Source organism: Cloeon dipterum, chromosome 3 (genome assembly GCF_949628265.1).
Source record: "Cloeon dipterum chromosome 3, ieCloDipt1.1, whole genome shotgun sequence".
NCBI classification, from domain to species: Eukaryota; Metazoa; Arthropoda; class Insecta; order Ephemeroptera; family Baetidae; genus Cloeon; species Cloeon dipterum.
Genome location: NC_088788.1, coordinates 31,747,168 through 31,751,265, shown reverse-complemented (window position 1 = coordinate 31,751,265; position 4,098 = coordinate 31,747,168). Strand labels below are relative to the sequence as shown.

Genomic DNA, 4,098 nt, shown 5'->3' with positions numbered 1-4,098 from the left:
CTCGGACAGGGATAAAAAGAGCAAAAAAAAATGCTGAAGGAAACCATATAATTCAGTTCAGGGGTTTTTTTAAAAAAAAACTCCCCTCTATGAAATGTGCTGTGTGACCAAACATTGCGTCATAGAAAGCCCAACATTATGGCGTAATTATGTAGGCAACGTGCACGGCATGTTTGCACAGCAGGTTGCGTAAGGAAACTTCACAGGCACCTTTCTCGTCGCGTTTCCCTTAAATAAGGAGTTAAGCGTGTTGCCATCACAAAGCAAACACGGACAGGTGCGATTGTCCCCTAAGGAAAATTAGGGCGTGAAGGGCACGTCAGTCTTAAGTCTCAACTGGCTCGTGATGGAGTTCGAAAGGGCGATATCTGTGCTGCGATTCTGCGGCATCGAGGCGCCTAGCGCCAAGAATCCGAGCTTTTTGCGCTTTCTCGGTGACACCTTTATAACGCAGCAGGCGGTCATGCTCACCATCTTGCTCGTCATCGCAGGATTTTCCGTCCAGAAACTGACGCTTCTTTCGATTCTGCACATACTGCGGTTCATCTCGTTTGGGATACAGATATTTAACGTGCGCACATTTTTCAGCTCCAACAGGACCGAGTTGTTCAAGTTCATCGAAAAATTTGACTGTAATACCTCAATGACGATTTATACCTTTTTTTGCCTAAATAATTTAATTTTTAGTGCACTCAGGCTTTAGTTTGCCTTCGATATTGAGAGAGGAGCGAAAAATGAGACAAAACTCAATGATATTCAGCTCGGCTTTTCGCAAATTCATCATCATCTCCAATATGATTGTACTTTTTCTCTCTCTGTCTATGCCTCTGGCTCAAATGTATGAACCAATCGTATTATTTAATAAGCTAGCAGTTCTCATTTTGCAACATCTCAGATTTTTGGACCATTATCCGAATTTGGACTATGATAGCCCCGAGCACGATCCTATAATTATTAATAAGCACCGCGGAATGCACTTGTGGTACGAAATTTGGTGGCCCACGGACCCAAGGGAAATGCCAACATACATATTCATTATGCTTTGGAACGGTGACAACTTGAAACTTACTAATTAATTATATATAATAAAACAAAACTTGTGTCAACAGTTCTGTGCTTGCTCCTGAATATCGGCACATTCGCCGCCTCAAACGTCTTTATCGCGACCATGATGGTTGGAATCTCGAAACGTGCTCAGTTTCTGACAGACATCGCACACGTAGCGCTGTCCAATGGCAGATCCTTTAAACGGGTGCCCCAGCTCATGAAGCGCTGGATCAAATACCATCAGTTTTACGTCAGGTCTCACAATAATTATTAAATAATTGCTATGGAAGTTTTAAAATATTATACAGCTTAGTTATTGAGGTAAACTCATTGTGCGGCTACACCCTGATGCTGGACCACCTTTGCTACACCTATCGCATCACTTACTATTGCTACCTATTGGTCAAAGTAAGTAAAACTTCTTAATTTTGCGAAAAAATTTAAAATATTTTATATAAATCAACAGTACTCTGGCACTGGCAAACAATGTGACATGTGCTACTATTCCTTTATGCCAGTATTTTACGCTGTTGTCCAGCTGCTGACTCAAACTTTGGCTGGCCAACTTATCGTCAGCAAGGTGGATTTTTATATTTCTTGAAAATCGTATTAATTTAAATGTTTTTATTTCTTAAATCAAAATTGTTAGAGCAAAGAGCTGAATGAGAGAGTCGTGAAAGTGGCCAACCACGGCCTCATCACCGCTGAGGGCCCGCTAAGGTCGACCCTGCAGACCCTGAAGGCCAGGTGCTCGTGCGGAGTTGAAGAGCAAATCACAGGCTCCAACCTTTTTATCGTTTCCTTGTGGTCCCTGCTAAAGGTATTATCAAATGTGGCGTGTTAATTGAAAGATAAAAATCTGGTTACTTTCTGCTAAAAGGAGTTCAGCCTTGTCGCTAGCGTGCTGCTGGTACTCTCTCAGATCGGAGTGTGAATTTCAAACTTGCAGCATTATAAATCGGATATCTTGAGGAATTTTAATCAACTGAATGTCTGTCTTAGGTGGTGAGTATTTTTTTACGACATTAATTTTTGTATCGATTAATTGAGAAACTGATGGGTGGTTTAATTGTTACAAGTATATATTTTAATTTTTAAGTTTATGTAGTAGTAATCTTGAGGGATTAATAGATTTTCATATTCGCTATAAAGAACTTGTCTGGATCAGTTCTGCTTGCGTTCGGTCTACTGCCAAAATAAAATTAAATTGCACTACATAATCAATTGTTAAAGCAGTTTTAATAATTCTTACGGTTTGTACGCATACAGATTCCAAAAGATCAAACTCTTTCTCATTAAATATCATGCCACGTGAGTATTGAGTAATAAAAACGTCTTCACCACACGCAATGCTAAAATTTTGACAAAATTGAATAGGGCAAGAAGAAAAATAATTGCAAAAACTTACGAACAATTTCATGAAGTCTCAATCTAGACACCGACTGAATTATGCAACGCGCGCAACATGCACACCAAGCGGGTTGCGTGGCGTTCTTCAGGCGCAGACAATTAATACACTCTCTGCTTGAGAAATTTTGAGAACACCAAATTGCGAATTAAAATTTAAATATCAAAGACTACTTTGCCACCAGTAATAATATACCAATATTTATAGAGCTAATTTTAAATCCTTATAGCAGTGAGTTATTCTTTCTGTGGTTTTTTAGCATCCACGTTTATGTGGAGATCAATCGCGTAAAAAAAATTCAGAGGTAAAAAGCCCTGAAAAATGTGTTGAAATAAAGCAATTCAAGATTTCAAGGGATTTTTCTGGATTTTATTTTTAATTTTTGCATTCCCTTGACATATAATTATTAATTTATTATTGATGGTGAGCAGGCAGTCTTAAATAAATCAAAGATAATTGCATTGTAATACCAAGAAGAATAATGAGCCGCAGTGGCAGCAACAAAAAGCGAGGGTGGCCGATTTCGCTCGCCCGCTCAGAATACATTTGCAAAGAGAATTTATATCTGGTACTCGCTACATACACACACAGCTAGTCCACAGAGCAGCAGCGGCAGCAGCGTTCATGCAACGTGTGGTTGATACATATTTTGAGTGTGTTGCGCGCTGCGTGTTTTTCATGTCGTTATCGCCCCATGTTAAACATACGAGACTTCCCTTATTGTAGTCGTTATCTCGTCTTTTGACTTCATTATACCGCCATCAACTGCTATGAATACCAAATAGGTGTAGCCGCTGCAACCCTTTTCGCGAAGGCAGCTCACCCCCGTACAACCCGGCCGGCAAGCAGATCCCTTTCGCCCATACTTGGCTACACAGATATCATTAAGCTCCATGCGAGCTGCATTAATGTTCGCACACGTGAAGTTATAAATCTACTCAGATGAGGAGTCATTTCTTTGAAATTATTTATGAAAATGATTTATTCGTATTTACTGATGGCACAAATACCTCCCTTTTAATTTAAATATTGCTAATCAGTAATGGATATCTAAAAATCTTGATTTTCTTGTTATGATTAATTTTAATTTGGTTAAATGCAAAATTTGTGTCGTCTGGTGAGCGATTATTTAATACAGCTATATACAAGTATATAAAAATAAATTTATTCATTTCACACAATTACGTGTTAGCCAATTTTGCCATTGAACCAAATCACAATTAATTATAACAAGAAAATTTAGATTTTTAGATATCTTAATTAGGTATTTTTTATATTTTATTCGCTTTAAAAATGAGCGTTGGGTCTTCAGCTAATTTGGAGATTTTGATGCGCGGAAATATCACATCTCTTATTTTTATTTCAAATGTACACATCAATCGTCTCGTGGATAAATTAAATTGGATTTATAATGTCACCATTTTTAAACCAGAATTTTCATGATTTATGTTGCAATTATGGAATAAATAAATAAACGATTTACCCCATCATCATCATCTTTGATTTAATCTGTTAAAAATTGAAACAAAAAAATCGATCATTAAAACAGATCAAAGCTCACTATTATCATTATTTTGGTTTATTTGTTAGCTGTGAAAAGTGAATGCTGCGCCCACTATTCATTTTTTGATCAGCGAACAACA

General features: G+C 37.8%; 1 protein-coding gene across 1 annotated transcript; it reads left to right on the top strand.

The window, feature by feature from the left end:
- Positions 1-346: 346 nt before the first annotated feature.
- On the top strand, positions 347-2,088 carry LOC135938383 (uncharacterized). The gene is made up of 6 exons (XM_065482003.1): positions 347-632; positions 1,110-1,302; positions 1,356-1,455; positions 1,514-1,627; positions 1,697-1,867; positions 1,928-2,088. The coding sequence occupies exons 1-6, from the start codon at positions 347-349 to the stop codon at positions 1,979-1,981; spliced, it is 918 nt and encodes a 305-aa protein (XP_065338075.1). The 3' UTR covers positions 1,982-2,088.
- Positions 2,089-4,098: the final 2,010 nt, after the last annotated feature.

Bases quoted from the DNA above. Each gene is read 5' to 3' on its own strand.
- LOC135938383 (XM_065482003.1), top strand. From the start codon at position 347: ATGGAGTTCGAAAGGGCGATATCTGTGCTGCGATTCTGCGGCATCGAG. The intron at 1,303-1,355 runs GTCTCACAATAA...AATATTATACAG, and splicing joins TACCATCAGTTTTACGTCAG to CTTAGTTATTGAGGTAAACT. The intron at 1,868-1,927 runs GTATTATCAAAT...TTCTGCTAAAAG, and splicing joins CCTTGTGGTCCCTGCTAAAG to GAGTTCAGCCTTGTCGCTAG.